This window comes from Antedon mediterranea, chromosome 3 (genome assembly GCF_964355755.1).
Source record: "Antedon mediterranea chromosome 3, ecAntMedi1.1, whole genome shotgun sequence".
Taxonomy (NCBI): Eukaryota; Metazoa; Echinodermata; class Crinoidea; order Comatulida; family Antedonidae; genus Antedon; species Antedon mediterranea.
Window position 1 is genome coordinate 18,016,193 of NC_092672.1, and position 20,475 is coordinate 18,036,667.

General features: G+C 31.9%; 1 protein-coding gene across 2 annotated transcripts in view; it reads left to right on the forward strand.

The window, feature by feature from the left end:
- Nucleotides 1-20,349, forward strand: part of LOC140044984 (E3 ubiquitin-protein ligase BRE1A-like) — a 31,550-nt gene extending 11,201 nt beyond the window's left edge. Inside the window, exons 5-20 of one of the 2 annotated variants that reach the window (XM_072089707.1) lie at nucleotides 1,055-1,234; nucleotides 1,357-1,475; nucleotides 1,703-1,897; nucleotides 6,010-6,135; nucleotides 7,752-7,925; nucleotides 8,019-8,154; nucleotides 8,499-8,620; nucleotides 9,422-9,448; nucleotides 13,047-13,288; nucleotides 13,636-13,720; nucleotides 14,813-14,995; nucleotides 15,227-15,355; nucleotides 15,595-15,804; nucleotides 16,159-16,299; nucleotides 18,374-18,475; nucleotides 19,455-20,349. In XM_072089707.1, coding sequence (XP_071945808.1) covers nucleotides 1,055-1,234; nucleotides 1,357-1,475; nucleotides 1,703-1,897; nucleotides 6,010-6,135; nucleotides 7,752-7,925; nucleotides 8,019-8,154; nucleotides 8,499-8,620; nucleotides 9,422-9,448; nucleotides 13,047-13,288; nucleotides 13,636-13,720; nucleotides 14,813-14,995; nucleotides 15,227-15,355; nucleotides 15,595-15,804; nucleotides 16,159-16,299; nucleotides 18,374-18,475; nucleotides 19,455-19,634 — 2,351 coding nt within the window. In that variant the 3' untranslated portion in view covers nucleotides 19,635-20,349. The remainder of the gene's footprint in view (nucleotides 1-1,054; nucleotides 1,235-1,356; nucleotides 1,476-1,702; nucleotides 1,898-6,009; nucleotides 6,136-7,751; nucleotides 7,926-8,018; nucleotides 8,155-8,498; nucleotides 8,621-9,421; nucleotides 9,449-13,046; nucleotides 13,289-13,635; nucleotides 13,721-14,812; nucleotides 14,996-15,226; nucleotides 15,356-15,594; nucleotides 15,805-16,158; nucleotides 16,300-18,373; nucleotides 18,476-19,454) is intronic. The other variant, XM_072089708.1, reaches the window with a different exon arrangement.
- Nucleotides 20,350-20,475: the final 126 nt, after the last annotated feature.

Below are 20,475 nucleotides of genomic sequence, written 5' to 3' on the forward strand. Positions count from 1 at the left end.
CTTTGATTTGTGCATAATTTTTATAAAACAATAAAAATAATTCAATTTTTTTTTACATTTTTATTTGTTATACGTATCTTCATCAATATCCAGTTGGAAAAACGTATTCCATAAGAATTTCTTATAGAAAATATAGTTTTTATCATTGATTCGATAAAAAACACGAAATCCAAAATACCTGTAATGACGTCACATGACGTCATCAATATGCAAATTACTTTTTTTTTTATACCTAACTGTAGACTAACCCTTTGCCCATCACCCACCACAAAAATAATTACACAATTATCTCAATTAGTATTTTTTTGCAATTTATTAAAATACCATATGTTTTTCTTAAATATACATTACGCACAGAGGTGGGAATAATGCTCCGCAGTGAAAGGGTTAAGAGTGCTGGTTTGAGATTCGTCTGAATTTCTCATTTTCCCTTTTCATCCGCCGCCACCCACCTTTCCAAAATAGGGAGGAGCCTGTTCGATCCTCTCTGGATCCGTCCATGTAAAGTTTATGAGACAATACATTTCACTACACAGATGTGTAAGATTTGCGTGTGCGCTAATTCCGTCTTGTAATCTCGGGTGCGCTTCGTCGCAAACAATTTAACGACATGAGGTGGGTTAAAAACTGAGTATAAAAGTCAAATTTTCTTGTTAAATTCCAGATTTTAAACGACGCAACATCAAGAAATGATCTTTACATCTTATCTTATTGTCTTCTTATTTTCATACACACTACACACATTTTCAGAACACAGACGTTTTGGAGTTGTTTAAGAAGCAAACCATCAATTTATTTTTGTTTAGTAAACAAAGGATTCATCAAGCAATAACTAAATGACTATGAATAGACTCTTTTACTATTAAATTGGGCTGTTATCCGATCATAGCCAGGGATAAACTGATGTTGTAGCTGATGTTTATAACAATTAGTTGGCAATATATGTTTGGCAAGTAGGTCAATTTAAACTAATTTTAAATTTTTTTATAGTATTTTCAATTACTAAAGACATTAGTTAAACATAATTATGTAAAATTTCACTTTATTTCATCAGAAAACCGGGCAACAGCAAGCTTCTTGGCAGAACTTGTGACTTGTGATCATAGTGAGATAGACCAACTGCTGTTGGACAGATGTCAGTTCTCAAAAAAAGTTGTAGCTGATCTTTTAAAAGCATTTGATGGTGTTCAGCAAAAATATGAGAAACTGGTTTGGAAAGTACAGGGTGGTACTTGTAAGTGAAAATATAATGAAAAGCCTTTTGATATGAAACAGGCGTAATTTAACGTTGTGGATTATTATATTGTTTCATTCTACTGTAAGTATATTTATGTGCATTTTAATAATCAATTTTAGCTGATGAAAGTAAAGAAGAAATATTTGTAGGTGTTAATGCTGATCTAGAAACTGAAAACAAATGCCTAAAAACACTTGTCTCAGAGCTGCAAGCAAAACATCATACTACAACACTTAAGGTATTTATATTAATATTTATGTGATACTAGATACTAGAATGACTTTGCTTGAACCAAATTTAATACACATACTTTGAACAACAAATTGTGTTATGAAATACTGTTACATTTCTGTGCTTTTGAAAATAATATTTAATTATGTAGGATAAAGAGGAACTTGGCTAAACCTAATACTGTATATGGATAAATTAAATTATGATAGTATAATTTTACTGATTAATAAACAGTTCACAGAGAAGACAGATCAGCTCCTTTTAGCAGAGAATAGATTAGCAGAACTGACAAACATAATGGAAGATGTACAATATGATGTAGAAAAGGCTAAACTAAGAGCATTTAAATTAGAACAACTCCTTGAGGAGAGCTATACAAAGCTTAAAAATAGGGCTTTGGCCACATCTGGTGAATATGCAAATACACAGGTAAGGCTTATCTTACTTTACTATTTCTTAAATAGACCAGTGCCCAGAGAATTTATTCAATGTGAAAAGCCACAGCAGGTTTGATGGGCTGATTATGTAGATATATGGATAAGATTCAATAATCAATATTGCTGCCGGGTATCCTGTAAATTTTCCATGCGGACACCAAATTTAATCATGTGAAAAGCCACACGGATAAAAGTTGTTCCTATGTGTGTATACAATGTTAAAACAGTAATGACAGCAACTTTATCCTGTAAGTTGCCTGAGACAGTAGCCCCAGTGACCACTTAAAAATGGTGTTATTCATGTCAAGAGCCACACAGCTAATTCCTTTTACATTGTAACTTATGCACATTGCACAAAAATACAGTTTCCCAAGACAGTAGCCCAAAAATGCCCCTTGGGCCATACAAGATTTAATCATGTGAAAAACCACACAGCAAATTCCTTTTACATTGGTGTATACGAAAATACCATTGACAGTAACTTTATCCTGTTGCCCCAGGGTACAGTAGCCCAAAAATTGCCTGTTGGGTGCTACAAGATTTAATCATGTGAAGAGCCACATGACAAAATCCTTTTTACATTATAACTAGTACCCTTTGGGATATACGAAAGTACCATTGACAGCAACTTTATCATGTAAGTTGTCCCAGACAGTATTCCAAAAATTTCCGAATCACCCCCTACAAGATTTAATTATTTGAAGAGTAAAACGATTACTTTTGCATTGTAACTATTACCCGTGTCTTTGGGATATACAAAAATATCATTGACAGCAATGCCTCAAATTTCCGATTCCGGTCCACTAAATAGATTGAATGAATTCTTTTTCCTAATTGTTACACATTGAGATATACGAACTTATAATAATTATCGTATAAATATATGGTAATTATGTGAAAACATACGGCATTAGATCTAACCCTACATGATACATTGTATTAGAACTGTCACAGATTAACCCTAATATGGCCATCCTCCAAGATAAATCATTTAAAAAACATAGATGCCTAAATGATTTAATGTGTCGAATGATGACTAAATTCCATCGTTGTCTTGTTCTTGGTCCCATAATCATTCCATGGTTCGCTTACATAGTCTATGATATACTTCATAACTATCTGTATCAGAACCAAAATTTGACTACTAGGCTCGCATTTGCTTCATATAAGTTATCAGCACACCCGATTTTCAGTGCTGTATCATAGAAATATTTGGTAATATAGCATCTCATTTATATCACATGTGGTGCCTGTATCATGTAAGGTTAGGTTAAGAGTTAAGTAATAGTTTAGATACATGTGAAACACATTTGATGTTGTATTACCAAATATTCCTATGATACTTCGGAATTAGATACAGTACCGAAAATCATTAATATAACGTTTCCCAGCTCTTATTCTCCTGTCAATGTTTAGTGGTAGCGATGGTCCTTCAAGGCACTTAGTGACCATCCCATCATTATAAATCCCAAATTCAACCGATGCGGCTCTGCGGTGTGTACTCACAGGAGGCAGTGAAATAGATATGAGGCATGGCATCACTTTCTAACTCAGGAAATCTTCATTTTGAGGAAATCAAAAATGACACCGATTAGCTGGGCCTGGCCTAGCCCGCCGATCAACGCGACAAAACTCGCTATTATCTCCTCAGTAACGTAGTATTATATTTTTTGTTATTTTTTTTTAATATATAGATAAAAATAAAGATTAAATTCCTAAATATTCACAAAATGTTGAAATGAAATAATATGGTGGAAGCCATGCTGTTTCATCGTAAACAAAGCGTCAGCCAATCAGAGAGGGTAATGTTTCTCTATAGCCAATCACAGTCAAGGATTCACAATTTTAGCAACCTGACACCTTAATAAAACCAATTTCCATTGGCTAGATTAACAAATATCCCTTTATAGGTTGTTTCAAATTATAGTAGCTGATATATTTTCGGACAGATAGGTACCAAACATGACGTCATTCGGGTTAGCGGTTTGTTTACAAAAGCGCCGTAAAGAAAGTTGATTTTTCGTGAACAAAGTACAATTTCCTAATATATTTTCAATAGAAACGACTTAAATAATTGCAAAATACATGTACACATGTGATATTTTGACCAAGAGTTTGATATGTTAAAGATAAGTGTTTATAGTATCTTTTTTTATTGAAAATGTTAAAATGGTTAGGTTATGCCGTTTTTCACATTCTGAACTTCAAGGCTAAATATCTCAAAAGTTCAGTTTGCGACTCTGCGCCGCTTTTGTGATGCCAGGCCTCATTATGTAGTATTAAAGCTATGGCTAGATATAGTGCTAGAGGAATAACTAAAGCCATTTAGTAAAAGCACTATTCTTTCGAATTGCATGTTATGCATGTTAAACCTAGACACTGACTAGTTTTAAAAAGATCAGTGCTTTTGAGTTATGATATCATAATTTATGAAAATAAATTTCAGTATTCTACGGTATTAAAATGATAGGTTTAAAAAAAAGGCTATTATACATGGGCTATAGAAAAGATATTTTTGCATGGTAGACATCATGATTGACCGGGGTAAAAATATTAATTTTATGATCAAAATACCATTTTAAACTGTTAAATAAATGTATGATATAAACTCGATCATAAATAACTGTTCTTTTGATATTTAAATTCTATCTCGAATATCCCATACTATCTTGAAAAGAAGCCCAGTGTGCTTCTTTTCAAGGTTTTATGTTGTAAAATTGGACAACATAGAATATATCATCTAACTGAAGACCAACATGCATCATTGTATTTACAAGGAGTTGTCAGACATGGCTGACATATTATCGATATATTTTGCCAAGAAAAGATGTTTACCGTGCCTCATTTATGTCATGTAATTCCTTAAATCTGGTATATATACTGCAGTCTTTGGTATAGTCAGCATCTGCATTCTGCCTTCAAAGTTGCTGTTTTATTTTCAGAAATTGGATCTGTTTGGTGTCGATCATTTATGAGCCAACAACTTTTTATGACATATAATGTTTATCTTTTGAATACTGTTTCTAATGAGCATATAACAAAGATATTCAATAATGTGCCAAGGATGAATAACCATCAGTTAAAGATACTGCGGAATTCAAAAGGAGTTGGTTATAAAGTAATTTTCAAAATTGCCATGATCTATTAAATCTATTACTTTGCCATGATGATGAATTATATTGGAAGCAAGAATGGTGGAAGTATTTAGACGGCGCCAACTATTACATTCTATTATATAATTTATTGTAAACTATACTTACATTATTGTATAAACTATTAATTTTGTAGGTTTTATAGCTTTGTTAATGTATTTTTCAACAGGCGCAAACGGCGTCTTGTAATTTCAGTCACGCTTCATCGCATTCGCTGTACACAATTATACGACATTAGGATAAATTGGGTATAAAAGTCTAATTTTCTCGTAATATCCCAAGTTTTGCAAGACGCAACATCAAGAAATGTTATTACCAATATACACGGGACCTACGGATGAAACCAGACCAGACTAAATAAGCATTTTTGGGCTACTGCCTGGGGCAACTTTCAGGAAAAAGTTGCTTTCAATGGTATTTTTGTGCATCCCAATGTTACAATGTAAAAGGAATTAGCCGTGTGGCTCTTGTCATGAATAACACCATTTTTAAGTGGTCACTTCGGGCTACTGTTTCTGGAAACTTACAGGATAAAGTTACTGTCGTTGCTGTTTTACCATTGTATACACATTAGGACAATGTACAACATGATTAAATCCATTTTTTACCCATCCTATTTGGTGTCCATTTACAGGATATGACCCATCAGCAATATTGAATCCAAATATCTACATAATCAGCCTCTTGTGGCTTTTCACATGAATAAACTTTCCGGGCGCCCGATCTATAAACATACTTATATCTAAAAGAATTTTTAAAATTTTTTTTTAGTTACAATGGAAAATCGGGAGCTATTTTATCCAGGAAATTCCATTATTAAATAATGTAAATGTCAAGAAAAAATTCAATGATTGATTAAACTAATGCAAGAAAAGCAGTTTTTTTTACCATTTGTTTATAACTACAATGAAGTGTTAATTTTATTCAAATTGATGTATTTATTGTATATTAGGTACAAGGTATTGTTAGTGAACTTGATGATCATAAGGATTTGGCTGATAAACGTCTAGTGGAACTCGATAAGCTTCAAGAACAACATCAAGAAAAGATTAAAGAGTTAGAACAAATGAAAATGAATGTAAATATACAATGAATGTTTATGAGTTGCATAGGAAAATATTTTAATTAGTTGCTTTCAACGAATAAAAATATTTTTTTTTTTTTTAATATTAATTATTTGGTTTAAAGACTGGGCCACAAAAAAAAAAAAAACATCAGTTCTAATAGATTAGTTTTTCAGTGGATATTTTAGAGTTGTCCGGGACGATTCGGCCCACATTTAGACAAAACCAATGATTGTAAATTATAATGTTATACAGTTTTTTTGGTTTTTATCAAGTTTTCAAAGGTGTTTGAACTAAACAATTATGTATTTAAATGTAAATAATTCTTCTGATACCATCGTTTTTACAAACGGTATCGTTATTTTTTCGACGGTTTATCATACCAAACACTATACTAATTAGTTTTCAGAGGTCTCCCATTTTTATTTAGTGTTATTTATAGCCTACAATTGATAAAACCTGGTCATCATTATTTTCTATCATCAATTAGATTAGTAGTATATAATCACACAATAATCAGAAAATGTCTTCAGTATTTTGACTGTACAACTTTCTCATTTTAATTGAGAGTTTTTAATTATTTTTTTAATAGACATTGAATTATTGTCTTCTTTGATATTGTTACTGTATGCCGATCAACCTGGTCATCGTTATTTTCTACTATCAATTTATAGTACAGTAGAGGCCTATCTCTCATTAATTGAGAGATTTTTATTTTTTTTAATTGTTACGGTACTGTAGTTCCTGAGTGCCACTGATGTAAAAATGTCATTTTCCAAATTCAGTAAATTAACTATAGGCCCTACAGTATTTAATAAATCATCAAATCGGTAGAAAATATTACATAAAACCCGTATAATAAAATGTTTTATTAATTTAATATTAATCAAACTTTGATACAAAACACATTTCTGCCCTAAACAGCGCCTACTCTAAAACACGATTGAATGGCAGAATATTAATCAATTATATTGCTATATTTATTATTATTTATTCAACTTGTGAAGGAGTCTTATGAAAACGTCTACGAAGATAGGGCATCCACTTGTCTTGACCCACTACTCATTCTCCTCTATAAATGAATAGGCCTAAAGAAAAAAAAAATATATATGTTATTTAAACATTAATTAAAATTCTTGTCAATGGCAATGAATTTGAGCGGGCCGAATCGCCCCGGACTGAATCGTCTCAGTGTAGAATTATCCCGCTACCATCTACTATAGATATACATCCAAAGGCAAATTACTTTTGTATCAATTTTGATGTGACTTTGCTGTAATCCTGGAGGGTACTTTGGATAACTGCAAATTTGTTCGGCTGTTTTACCGCTGAGAATATGTATATAGTACAGTAATGTAGACATTTGTTGCAGCCAGACATAAGATCAAAGGACTATCTTGGCAAGGCGAGCTCAGTGTCCTGTTAGATTGCCCTAATGTGATTGGTAATAAACAGGAGATTCAAGAAAGTTTACTATTTTTGAAAGATATTTGCTTATTTGTTTTTGAATAGAATTTGAATAGACACATCTCTGTGACATACCAACAATTATGTTTCCTGCAGTAGTGCATGTGATAAAACTGGTTAAGACTTATATACAGTACATAACATTTCTTTCTGTTATATACAGCTTCAGCATATTCCAGAATCTGTCCTTGTAGATACAGCACCTTACAAGTGTCTTCAATCTCAATTTACAGTGCTTCATAAAGAAGCACAAGACATGAGAACGCAATTAGAAGAATCCAGAAACCTGTTGACCACAACTAAAAATGCTCACTTTAGACAAATTGAACAAATGGAGGTAGGTTTTATTCACACAGAAGAATTGTTGCACTATTACTTAGTATAAAATGCTTTTGTATATAAGTTCCTTTTATTTTTATTCCTAATTTAGAGTGATGAACTGGCATGTCAAAAGAAACTAAGGTTGGAGGTCATCCAATTGGAAGACACATTGTCTCAAGTTCGCAAGGAGTATGAAATGCTCAGAATTGAATTTGAGCAAAATCTAGCAGCCAATGAACAAGCTGGTAAGGTCAATTGTCTTCAGTTCAATTGAATTAAATATGGTAGTGAGAGAAACTATTTTGCAGTAAATGAAGCATGGGATATGTTTTTTACAGTTGAATATATCTTCTCCCTGAACACTCCATAGTCTGTAGCCATTTTAAAGCATTATTTTGCTATATCATACAATAAAAGACATGAAAATAGATTTGTAACAAAGCAAATTATGTACTTTTTAATTTTCATTTTTTAGTATATTTTATGTTTTAATATATTTTTCTGTGAAATTATTTATATATCATCAGATACATTAAAACTAAATTTTTTTTTTAATTAAAAATGTAAGCATTCTTATTTCACATGGCAGGTCCAATAAACAGAGAGCTTCGACATCTGGTTTCCAGCTTTCAAAATCACAACCAACAGCTAAAAGGGGAGATCAACAGGTACAAACGCAAACTTAGAGAGGCTCATCTGGAAATAAATAAGGTAAGAACACTATTAGCTTTTTATCTGTATATCAAATTTAACATCATTTCCAAAACAAAAACCTACCCATGTATTCTACATTAAAAAACACAAACCATCATTTGATAATTGAGAAACCTAAACCATGATTTTATAGTATAATATTACCTTCAGTACACACACACTTAAAGATTAGGCCTAAAAAGGATTGCACAATCACAGCATCAATGGATATTTAACTTTCTATTTTATTTTTTTGGTCAGGCATACATGTTTCATTTATGTCATACAAGCAGAATAAATTTAACATACACAAATCTATTATCTCTGAAAGGAAATACTATGATTTAAAATCTACCACTTATTTCTGATCAGAGATTAAACGATGGTGATGGGAGGAAAATATTAGATAAATCAAAATTTTGCATTCTCCTTCAGTATTCTGTTTTCCTAAACTGTTCTTTATCATTTAAAAATGCTTCTTCTGTACATACACAATTTCTACTTTTCACAGAAAAAAAAACATATCTGTATAAGCATAAATGTAGTGACTTAAAAATAGATTTACAGCATAGCATACTCTATGCATGTTATCAATATCTGAACTGTTTACTACAGTAGGATGACGTTGCAGGGTACATAATATATTGTCCTAATTTTAAGGATGCTACAGTATAGGATTTTATGAACATTATACAGTGTACATTAAATACATTTGTATATTAATTGCAAAGAGTTACACTACAGTAGCATCACTGTATAACATCTAAATGCATAAATTAAAATGTTGTCTGATGATTGTGTAACCCATTTCATTTACAGCTTAAACATGATTTTGGAAATTACAAGGTAAGATAGATTGTACAAAATCACACACTATTTTCTAATGTTTGCTATTTTCTATTATATTCTATTTTATCATTTATTTGTTTCTTGGTGTTTTTCTTTAACTTATTACTCAGTTTTGACAAAAGTACTTTTTGATTAATAACAATTTAAAAAATGTATGCTTTTAGTAATACTTGCATTCATCTCTAACCTGTAAGAAAAGGGAGTCTATAATATGATAATTTAACTACATTCTAATTTAATTATGTCTCGAACTAAGTAAGTAAGTAATTTAATTAATTAACAGCTTTATTTGTATAGTCGGGCAGCATTTGTATTTTACTTCATATATTTAGCCAAGTTTGATTTTTCACTTTTAAGTGATCAAGGACATCACAACGAACAACTTCCAACTTGTTGTCCAAATTCTAAACGCATTTTTCATTCGCTGGGGGCGCTTTTTCAAAATGGCCGCTTATGCTATCAAGTACATATATCTCGGCAACCACTAATCGTAGAGACTTGGTTTTAATCTTAAAATGTTCGTAAGGTACATATTTCCATTTACTCTAATGGAACATTTTTACCAGAAATGACTGAAAATGCCATTTCTGACCGTTTGACCTTTGACCTTCTATCATATCTCGGTAACTAATGGTCACACAGACTTAATATTCAAATTGTTTGCAGTATGCCATTTTATATTTATTTGTTTTAAAGCAAACAGAAATGCCATATCTGACCTCTTGCCCTAATGCATGTAATATCCACAACTGAGAGACTATAGATTTGTCTAGTATTGTTTATAACTTGTACCGGTACTTGTGGTTTTTGTTGATGATATCCCTTGTTCCAAAATCAATATTTCAAATCACCAATGGAACTGTTATAATAAATAAATACATACCATAAATATTGATGATAGTCAGATTACCCTCTCCAGTCAATAAAGTTCATCGATATCGTCTACTAGCTCTACATTCGAGTCCTTTGTATTCTCACATCCATCACCACACTCACATGCATCAGTACAGAGCAAGTTGTTTTTCTTACAACTACAGCGATTTGTTGAGCATGGACCATTGCAGGTACATCAACAAATTTCTAGAAGAGCTTCTGGTGCTGGTGGATTGTTGCAAAATACCGGCTTCAAGTGACCATCTTCTAGTTGCCAGGAGTAGTCTGGTGGAACAGATGGAGTTGGCTTGCATGATGAATTCCATACAATAGACATGTAGTATGCTCTTTCCACGTGTGGTCTAAGAGTTCCCATGGTTGGAGGTAATTGTTGTCCTTCCTTGCCTTTCTGTGCAAATAACATCCATCTCAAGTCTGTGACATAATCTGCCTTGATCTTAAAAGTACTGTATAATATGCAAACATATTTTTCCATTTTGGTATTTCAGAGGTCAGTCCATATACAGCAAATGCATCTAGTATTTTATCGTCACATTTCATAAGTGCTTTGAAATGGGCGGACACTCCTTTTCCAGCAAATGTACCTGTGTTATCTGTACCTTTAAATGCGTACCATCCAATCAGTGCTGCTGATATTTGTTTTCCAAGTCGGTAATAGCATTCCCATATAGGTATTCTTTTTCCTCTTTTCCTACAAAATGTGGTCATTGGAGGAAGTAGAGGATAGCTTCCTGTTAAACGGATAAAGACATCACTTTCTACAGAAAATATGTCAACATTGGCACTTGGGTCTTTGTTCATACAATCAAAGGCATTCAATAAGACCAGTTGGTCCCCTTCTTCCAATGTGTGTTGTCCCCCTTCTTCCAATGTGTGTTGTCCGTGTGTCATCTCTGGCATCATGATAATTTCTGAGAGATTGCAGTTTGCCATCATGGACGTGTGATGTGTTACTAGGACCTTCTTCGTGTTATTCTTGAAGTGATTAAGTATCTTCTCTGACAGGTATTTTGTAAGTTCAGCTTTGGTCTCTATGTGCGATAAAAATGTCTTAATGTTCAATCAATAATGTGTTACAAATATGGATGTTGTGTCGAAAAATGTTATCTATAACCAACATGTTGTGGATATCACACAGGTTATGGTCAAAGGTCAGATATGGTTTTTCCGGCCATCTTGAAACAAACCTTTGCATTAAAGCAAATAGAAACATGTATTTTCTGAACAATTTGGGATAAATATCAACTCTTTCTGACCAATAGTTATTGAGATATGATAAGATCAGGTCAAAGGTCAAATGGTCAGAAATAGTATTTTCGGTCATTTTAGGGCAAAATGTTCCATTATAGTGAATAGAATTATATACCTTACGAACATTTTAAGACTAAAACCAAGTCTCTACGATTAGTGGTAGCCGAGATATAAGTACTTGATAGTATAGGCGGCCATTTTGAAAAAGCGCCCCCAGTGAATGAAAAATGTGTTTAGAATTTGGACAACAAGTTGGAAGTTGTTTCCTGTGATGTCCTTGATCACTTAAAAGTGAAAAATCAAATTTGGCTAAATATATGAAGTAAAGTTAATATACTGTAGTGACAAATGCTGCCTGACTAATATGTATTATGTATGTTTTATTAGCGAAGCGCTATATAGAGAAATATAAATTGTGGTATAAATTAATTTTATCATTATTTTACTTTGTAGATTTATTCTACTAAATATACCACAATCTGTTGAGTCCAAATTGTATAGCTTATGCCTAGGGACAAAAAATGTATGTTTTATGCTGAATGTACCTTTAATGGTACTTGTATAAATTAGCTACAATTCAATACTTGCAAATATTTTTATGGTATTTATGAGATTAAAGTGTTAATTTATGAAATTCAATATTTTCACAAGTTAAATTTTTGTTTTGTTTCGTTCCTAGACCCCATGGTCTAAGACATTTATTCGTATTTAGGCCTTTGGCCCCTTTAAATAACAAAATAACATTTAGACAACGAAAAGTAAATCACATCTTCTTGTATGCTAAATAATAATGTTGAGTTCAAGAGTTCACTATAGTGTCATTATTTTTGCATGCATTTCTTTTTCTGAAAATAAATTGCAATTTTCAATGGTGGTGATCCATTATGTAGCTCACCCACAGTAGAGTATTTGTACATTGTACAATACATAATAATGAAAGCAGTATTAAATGCTTGATTGTTACATTTTTGTGAAAGGGCAGAAAACACTGAATTTGAGCAAATCACTTATTTCTTTATTGTGGTAAAAAGGATCACTTTACTATAATGTTTCTATTGTGCAAACCCATTGTGAGGTTTGTACTCAGTAATGGCATTGACCACTAAAATATTGGTAAGCTTAGCAGACTATCAGCAATGGTTTGCAGTGTCTTTCCTTAATACACCCAAGTAGATACGTAACCTAGTTAATTACAGTATATGAAAACAAATGCATTTTGTTATTCCCTGTGTTTTATTTTCTTTTGCTGCTCATTTCGCACCAATTCCATCTCCTCAAAATATGATTTTGATAAAGTAGTTATTATTATGCAAGTTTTGACACAGAGCAATATATAAGTTGTTCAATTTCTTTTTTTTTCTGTTTTTTTTTTTGCAATGTCTTAAACCAACTAATTATTATGGTAATTGCATACATTAATTTATATTTTGTAAATATTTTTTTTTTTCAGTTGAGACATGAAGCAAGTCGTAGGGAGAGTATACCGCACGGCCACAGCAGCAATAGCTCAGTCAGCGCTGGGTCAGAAAAGGGAGAAGGAAGCCAAGAGCAGGTGAACAAAAAGGAAGAGCACAATGTAGAAGAGAAAAAAGAAAAAGAGAAGGATAGGGATCGTGAAAAAATTAAAGAAATGGAAAAGAAAGATGCTAAGATAGACTCTGATATTATAAAGGATTTAAAGGCCCAGCTAAAGTAAGGAAAATGAAACAATCTATATAATATTCTAGTATGCCATATTCTAGTATGCCATAATAATTATTGTTCCAAATTATTTGTTGTCATTCAGAAAGAAGAATTTAAGATCTCTTGTAAATAAGTCTTAATAAGATACGTAGCAAAGCAAACTTGCTAATATTTATAAAATAGGTCGTGTTAAAAGTTCTTCTTAAAAAAATGTAAACAGAAATAGAAGGTTGTTTCACAAAGACGGAAACTAAGTAAAAAAAAAACATGTTTTGGGTTGTTGTAAAAAGATGAAAGTACCACAAAAAATGTTTCAAAAATTATAAAAAGTATAAATCATTTTATTTTTGTCTTAGAAAATCTCAAGAAAACCAAAAAGAGATGAAACTCCTACTTGACATGTACAAGGGTGCTCCTAAAGAACAACGAGAAAAGGCCATGGTAAATATAGTAGATGACTTCCATCACCCTCAATTTTCTATGAATGACTATAAAACTATATTTGAACTTTGGATGAGTAAGGTTATCTGAGCAAATGCAACATGCACATATGTTGGAGCACAGAAAATAGATTATGCCAATTTAATTGGCATAATCTATTTTCTATAATATAAGTATGTCATATTGCTGAATTGTGCTATAAAAATCGACCCTAGATATGAATTATATTTTTTCAGTTTTAATGGAAAATACCTTTTGCTTTTTAAGTATGATTAATCATGGAATTGCATAAAATCATGCATAAGTTGGGCGTGTGTCTAAAAAAAAGATTGATTAAATGGCTATATGCTGACCAAGTAATAAAATGCTCTGTTACAAGTTTTAGAAAAACACGACCAACAAAAATGGTAGAAAGAAAAGAAGAATATTCCAAGAAAATAAGTAACAATCAAACTATGCATTTTCTCTTGATTAGTGACATGCATACTCCGCAATAAAATAACATTTTAAGTTTGGTATAGCATCCAACAGGAGGATCACCTAATGTGATTAAGGTTTAACCTTCTTTCCAGCTTTTTAAACCAGAACCTCAAAGTTGTCTTTATCAGGAATAGAAAATGTACTTAAGATTTAAGTGTGATAGAACTCAAAAACTGCAAATGTTATCTATTTTTGTGTGTAATATCTAAAAATTGGCAACAATAGAAATTTGCATTTGCTAGGCTTATAATTGCTACTAAAGCTTACTAATATAATGTAGGTTCTCTTAATAGAGAAACTTTGAAAATGGCAAAGTTGCAAAATTTAAACAGTGGGTAACAATCAGAGGTAACAACAACTAGTGAGATTTAACAAAGGACCTAGGCTTGGATTGAACATGAAATTTGTTTAATTTGATGGTTACCGTGTTAAAAATCAGTTAGAAATCCTGTAATCAGTAGGTTAAAATAATTAATTATTTATTAGAAGAATGGATTAGGGCCCACTGTCTCTTTATAGGTTGAATTGTATGAGATGGTTGATTGTTGAGCCAGCTTAATTATTCATACTGTATAAAGGTAATATTTTATTGATGTTTGTGGCTATTTATAGCTTTTGGCTGCTGAGAAGAGAGCAAAGGTAGAGCTTGAAGAGATGAGGGCAAGGATCAAGCAATTAGAGGAACGAGATCAGAAAGAAACAAGACATCTTTCAAATGAAGATGCCATGCGCAAAATTCGCAATATGGATGAACTTGTTCACCAACTACAGAGGAAACTGGCTGACAGGAAACAGGTAATATAGATTTTAGCTTATTGTTTAGTATAGTTCAGTATCAGGGAAACATTGCGTCATGTTTCAACTCTGTATTTATTACAATAGTGTGAGCTAAATTATAACATACTACAGGACTACTTTTACCAAACACAATAATCAGTTTAAACATTCTATTTTTTTTTTTTTTAATAACTATTATAACTTTTCTGAGTATTTTTACTGACCCTCATTATTGTATGATTTTGGCAGGAGGAAGAAGCATTGTTATCTGAAATGGATGTTACAGGCCAAGCATTTGAAGACATGCAAGAACAGAATACAAGGCTACTTCAACAGTTACGAGAGAAAGATGATGCCAACTTCAAATTAATGTCAGAGGTATATCATTTTAAATTAATTTAATTAAGCTTTATAATTTAAAATGAATTATGGAATGAACTCTGTAATTGTAACTTGGTGTTATTAAAACCAACATAATAATAAATAAAACAACTGCACTTTGCATTAAATAATAATTTTAAAAAACTTATTATTATTATAATGCTCACATATATTTTTTGCACTCCTGAATAATATCAGTTTTGATCTTTTAAGTTTAAATTAATATCTGTTTATAGAGAATTAAATCTAACCAAATTCATAAGCTTCTTCGAGAAGAAAAAGATGTGTTGGCAGATCAAGTGAACACATTACAATCACAAGTAGATGCCCAGAACCAGGTAGTCAGAAAACTAGAAGAGAAAGAAAGAATCTTGCAAACAACCCTAGGTAGCATTGAGAAAGAGCTTACTTTAAGGCAAAATGCATCAGAAATGAATAGAAAAAAGGTTATTATTTCTTACTATATTTAATTACAATTCTCATACTCAATATGTGACACAATATTAATTAAATTAAAACTGAAAAAGGTGAGGAAGCCATTATGATTGACTATACTATCCAAATTAAATTGTTTGGAGTTTGTTTTATATTACACATACATTAAATGTATTACTGAATCCTCTGGCTTCTTAATTTGAATTGGTTTACAATCGTAATTTGTATATTAATTAAAGCATCATTTGAAATTTGAAGTTGTCAAATGTTCCAGTTGTTTGTATTTATCATTTTAGCAGCATTTGCTATGCTTACAATTTAATGGAAATCTTTAACCTTTTTATTAAAATTCCACATGTCATTAGGCCATGGAAAACTCACAGTCAACTGCAGATCTTAAATTGCAGTATGAGAAAATGTCAAAACAAGTTACTGACCTGCAAAAACTTGTAAAAGAAAACAGTAGTGCTGTTGAACAGGAGAATCACAAGTTTAGAAGGTCGCAGGTAAGATAATGTATTTAAGGGTCTGTGTCTGCTGCATAACGCAATTTAACCGGTTATTTTAAAATAGATTAAAAATAAATAACAATAACAAGACCGCGTTTCTGCTCAATTTGTGCTCCGAAATAACCGGTTAAATCTATGGGTGGTCGTCGAGCAAAACGTCATCATTACCCAAAATGCAATACACTCAGACGGAAGTAGTAAGTTGGCTGTTTGTTTACATCGACGTCAGTACACACGTGTGTGATATCGCCATCTTAAACATGTTAACATAATAAAATTTTGTCTCCAGGTCTACAAGTTTTGTTTTTTGTAAAGTCTACTTACCATCGTTAATAAAATTAATTCTCATGGCGCCTTCAATAACATGGAGAGGGTCGTGCAGCGCCCGATCGCCTAGGATAATTTTTATCTAGCCTAATTCCTCAACAAAGGCGATGACACACGGCCCTTCCCACGTGAACGACTGTTGTCTTTCGCGAGCGCGGTCCTACAAAAAACCAAACGGAAACAAAAATGAGACTCAGAATGTTGCAATACCTACCAAACGAGAGTAGATAATTGTTAATTAATTATGAAACCCCAACTTTTATAGCAAAAATCGTCCGAATTTATGTTTAAAACGACGAGTTTAGCCACAAAAACTTAAATCAAACGAGAGTATCCAAGTCATAGAATATCGCACGCACATAGTGCCTTTAATAGAATAATCAGTATTAAACATTGTTTCGTATATTTATGTACTAACATAAATAATAACACATTTCTATGCTTATAAAATCATATTTAATATTATTATCAAAGGCTCTGATAACCTTTGTTTTCGGTCGATGTGATGTTTTTCTAAAAAAATTATATGTAAAACGATCAAAGTAGTAAGATTGTTCATTGTTTTACTATTAAAGGCTTTTAAGGGCGTGCCATAAATACGCTCGTTTGGATTAAGTTTTTGTTGCTAAATTCATCGTTTATAACATACATTCGGATGATTTTTGCTATAAAATTTGGGTTTTCATAATTAATTAACCATTATCTACTCTCGTTTGGTAGGTATTACTCTCGTTTGGTAGGTATTCGCAACATTCTGAGTCCCTTTTGTTTCCGTTTTGGTGTTTATATAGGACCATCCATACCCTTCGCGAGCGTGTACTAACACCTCAAATTGCTTAGCTTGGGTAGTCCCCGGAACTCCACCCCAAATTCCTCTTTTACTTTCGCAAAAATGCTCTTATTTATTATCTGTGATTCTTTTCTATTGCCTGCCATCCTTCCCCGTACTTTCTCTCCCCCCCCCCCACACAACTGAATAACATAATTATCTTCATTCATCCACATACTGTACATGTTCACTTCTTCGTTCGACTGTCAAAACCACGAGGAAAACACACATCGTATGCGACGGTATCTGACCCGGGGTCACAACTGTCAATCAAATAACCGTTATTTCGTGTTGCAGCTAAGAATTGCTCAGCGATAACCGGTTAAACGGCGTTCTAACACCGATTTAAATTGGTGTTTTTAAACGGTTATTTTGCGCTGCCTTATAACCGGTTACCACAAATTTGTCCTGTTTCTGCTGCCAAGAAAATGGAGTTAATTTATTCACACCGATTTTAATTTATTCACACCGATTTTAACCGGTTATTTTTTATGCAGCAGAAACAGGCCCTAAAACTGTACTTCATATTTCTTTGTTAACCTTAATCCTTAACACCTTGTGTGCCTGTGTGAGATCACTAATGCAATTACACTGAAGCTATTGCTTCTATATTCCTAATTTTATATAGTAGTGAGATGTGATAATTGTTTCAAAATTGACATTATTGTAAGTTCCTCTATTTAATTTGTCATTGAGGACCTGCCTTGTAATTGTATGCACTGTTCTGCTTCCACTTTTGTATTTTACCATTACAGACTATACTATTAAATATGATTTTACCTGCAACACTAGGGTGCATATGGTACAAATGCTGGTGTGTGTGAATGGGGTATTAGTTACATTAGACCACAGATGGACTGCTAAGTAAAATGTGTTTAATTAAAATGCAAACATCAATTTTTCTATTTGTTTTAGGAAGAAATTGTTGGCTTGAAACGCAAGGTAGAGCGATACAAAAGAATTGAGTTGACAAGCAGTGCTGATGAAGTCTTAATGGAAGAAATCAGAACATATAAGGTAAATGATTCAATACACTGTTACATAAAGCTAGACATACTAGGGAGGTTTTGCAACCTTATTAATACGATATACAAAAACAGAAACATCAGTCATACATTTGATGTATTGTCCCTTGAAACACAAAAAATGAAGGTCAAAATATTCTAAATTGAAATTGGCCATATCAAAGTAATATTAAAATTCGAGCCAAAAACAGTTTAAAAACAAAAGTTTACATAATTACAGGTAAATGAATTTGATTACATTTCGTCTGGAAAATCGTCGCGAGCAAAAGTAAACAAAGATTTCAAACCATGAGTATGCATTATGCTAATTAGGATTGTTTACAACTCGTCGCAGTTGAGAAGGTGTTTTCACACAGATCGCGAGGAAGTTTTATGATTATGCATGAGTAGCCAAACAAGCGCGTTGCATTATGAGATATGTTTTGATCGTCTGTATTTCAGTGAAATAATTTTTTTTTTGAATATTTTTATTTATTATTATTATTTTATTATACTATTATGATACTTCAAAATGACCCACTTTTTTTTCGAAATATTTTTGTTAAATTTTTTTGGAATTAGTCAAAGGGAATATACATCTTTAAACTTTTGAGCTTTCATATTCGTAAACCATAATTCGTGTTGACAAATATCACATTTGTATGTAGAAAACGAATATATTTTTAAATATATTTTATTTTTTTAAATTTTATTTTATAATTATAATATAAACATAGGTGTTTTATTAAAATAATATATATTGGATAAATATGGCAGTTCCCAGTTGCTCTGATTTTACCTTGGGTCTAGCTCACCCATGTAATGCATTATTTCATTGCCATGAATTGAATTTTTGTATAATAAATATATTATTATTTTTAAAGATAAAGAGTTTATAATTTTTTTTTATTCACAGTTCAATTCACAATCTTAATCTTGAAAAGTAATATAGAAATATTTTCATTCATTTTTTTTATTCAATTTTTATATAGGATTTACTTACTTGCCCATGCTGCAAGAAAGGTCGAAAGAATGTCATTCTATCGAAATGTTACCACGTGTTTTGTTTTGATTGCATTAAAACACGGTACGAGACAAGACAGCGAAAGTGCCCAAAATGTAATGCTGGTTTTGGTGCAAATGACTATCACAGGATTTGGTTAGACAGTTAAAAAAATTGGTAGTTTATGAAAGTGTTTAATTTAAAAATGGTGGTCATATGGTGTATTTAATTTCTGGTACTTTAGTGCTTTTAGCGTTTATTAATGAATTTTTTTTTACTAGAAGAGTGCTTTTAGGCTTAGTATTAGGTAATGTAAATGATGTTAAAAAGTGGTGTTTTCAATGTTGATTCTTTGAACTAGGCAACGTAGTAAGAATATACGCTGCCTGTTTAGTATACAAATAATGACTGTTTATTAGTGGTAATGGTAATGATAAAAATGGCATGAGGTGAATGATGACATTGGCCCTACTAAAACATCACCAGATACCTCAGAGCAACAAATCCTACCACCAGAGAGCAGCCAACTGCTTGGAATGGATTATTAATGGTATATTACAAATTTCAAAGCTTAATTGTCAGAAACTGATAAAATTGAAGTTAAAAATTGAATTTCTGTCCATTGCAATTCTAGAATCTATTGCGTTCATCCGTGTCTCTTGTGTATTGTATTCCCCTGTCAACTGCGAGGTGCTACCGATGCATTTATTTGCTCAAATAAATTCTTTTCTGTACACTCGATCACTATAACATTTAAAAATAGATATATCTTTTTTGTTACTCATTCAAATGCTCTTACAACATGTGGTCCAATAAAATAAGAAATTCTTTTCTGTACACTATAACAGTTAAATAAATAAAACTATACAACTATGTTCACACAATTTGTCTCTTTTTTGTAGTAGAGATGTCAATATTGATATTTTTTGGTCCTTTTTTAAAGAAACCATAGAATTACTTCTGTCAGTAACGGTATTCTACAGTACCGCACTTCTTCAATTAACAAATGA